This window comes from Diabrotica undecimpunctata, chromosome 1 (assembly GCF_040954645.1).
Source record: "Diabrotica undecimpunctata isolate CICGRU chromosome 1, icDiaUnde3, whole genome shotgun sequence".
Classification (NCBI taxonomy): Eukaryota; Metazoa; Arthropoda; class Insecta; order Coleoptera; family Chrysomelidae; genus Diabrotica; species Diabrotica undecimpunctata.
The window spans coordinates 40,619,670-40,621,485 of NC_092803.1; the positions used below are offsets into that span (position 1 = coordinate 40,619,670).

General features: G+C 35.2%; 1 protein-coding gene across 1 annotated transcript; it reads left to right on the forward strand.

Moving 5' to 3' along the window:
- The first annotated feature begins 720 nt into the window (after nucleotides 1–720).
- On the forward strand, nucleotides 721–1,092 carry LOC140441387 (uncharacterized). Its single transcript, XM_072532122.1, has 2 exons — nucleotides 721–802; nucleotides 854–1,092. Exons 1-2 carry the CDS (start codon nucleotides 721–723, stop codon nucleotides 1,090–1,092), a joined length of 321 nt encoding a protein of 106 aa, XP_072388223.1.
- The last annotated feature ends 724 nt before the right edge of the window (nucleotides 1,093–1,816 follow it).

Genomic DNA, 1,816 nt, shown 5'->3' on the forward strand with positions numbered 1-1,816 from the left:
TGCAAATGTGAGTAGTTATTTAATTAGTTCATTTATTAGTTACAATAAATAGTTATTAGTCAATTTATTAATCTAAAATTTACATTCTAAGCCTAAGCAATATTTTTTTGCAGGTGTTCTAAATACTCGATTTGTTGTAAATCAAAACCAGCCCTTTATCATTTTTGACCAAAAAGTTCTTCTTCCTGGACTTCTACCTTTTTTTTAATTTTCGTTATGCTTTGTTGCAGCGAAATGAGCCTTTCTGGTAGCGATGCCCCTTCTAAAACCCAGCTCATTGTTATTTATTTTAGATCCAACTTTGGCAAATATTTTATTAAAAAAAATACGAGTAACTTAATAGAAACTTTTCGAAAATGGCTTACTAAAGCAATAGGTTGATAATCTGAATACTTACACATTTGGTTTTGGGTAATGTTACGAATATACAGAGAGCAACTTTTTTTGGGCGTATTTCCTAATGATTCTCATAAAAAAATGGTTTTTTGATGTATTTCTGTTTTAACAGCGAATTAGCTGTGGTTTAACTTCCTAATTTCAGAGTAGTGATATTATCCTTGATTATTGTAAATTACTTTTGAGTTTTTACTTCAATGAATTTTTTTGTTAGTATTTAGTATTAGCATTTAGTATTATTTGTCCAATGCTACAAAAACTATAAATCTGCACGGTGCTACCAATAAGATACATATCAGGAGAGGTATTCGACAGGGAGATACTATGTCGCCTAAGTTGTTCATTACTGTACTTGAACATGCTTTGAAGTCACTGGAATGGGAAAGTAAAGGAATAAATATTGATGGTGAGATGCTTAGTCATCTACAATTCGCAGATGACATTGTTCTGATTTCAGATGACCTAAAGGCTGCCAGTGATATGTTGAATGAACTCGGCGATGCAGCACGTAAAGTAGGTCTATATATTAACTACCAAAAGACAAAAATGATGACTAATTTAGTTCCGAGCCATCCTTTAAGGGTAGAAGACGTCGAAATTGAAATTGTTGACAGCTACATATACCTTGGACATACGGTAAAAATTAGCAGAGATAATCAAACTGCTGAGCTGCTAAGAAGAATAACACTGGAATGAGCAGTATATGGAAGACTGCGTGACATTTTTAAAGGTGATATATCCATCAGCTTAAAAAGAAGAGCCTTTAATCAGTGTGTCCTGCCTGTCCTTACATATGGCATAGAGACACTTACTCTAACAAGGACATCTACACGAAAACTACAAGTGACGCAACGTAGAATGGAAAGATCATTGTTAGGCATAACGTTGCGAGATAGGGTAAGAAACGAAGAAATCCGTAGAAAAAGTGGTGTAGAAGACATTATAAAACACATAGCCAACATTAAATGGAGGTGGGCAGGACACGTCGCTAGAATGAAGGATAATAGGTGGACCAAAAAATCTTGAAGTGGAGACCGAAAGCGGATAGACGAAACCCGGGAAGACCACCCACAAGATGGACTGACGACATAAAGAGGATTTGTACCAACTGGATTGCAGCAACGCAAGATCTGAATGGAGGTTTTTCGAGAAGGCCTATGTTCAGCAGTGGACGACTATGAGCTGATGATGATGATTATTTGTCCAATACCTTATTCGTAAATTAACTGGTCAATTTAATCTTTCCACCCCCTTTTTTGTACATAATATCCTTATAAATTGATATAAGGTTGAATGCTCGAATAAATGAACTTTGATCAAATGAAAGGCAGATATCGAGCACAGTTTATTTATTAAATCTTGCCCAAGTACTTTCGCTTCCTAGAGCATCTTCAGGGGCATCTGAAATAAGCCAAGAAAC

What these genes read in the sequence shown, in the direction of transcription:
- LOC140441387 (XM_072532122.1), top strand. Translation starts at nt 721, where the DNA reads ATGTCGCCTAAGTTGTTCATTACTGTACTTGAACATGCTTTGAAGTCA. An exon ending in TAAAGGAATAAATATTGATG is followed by an intron (nt 803 to 853) that starts GTGAGATGCTTA and finishes TTCTGATTTCAG; the next exon opens with ATGACCTAAAGGCTGCCAGT.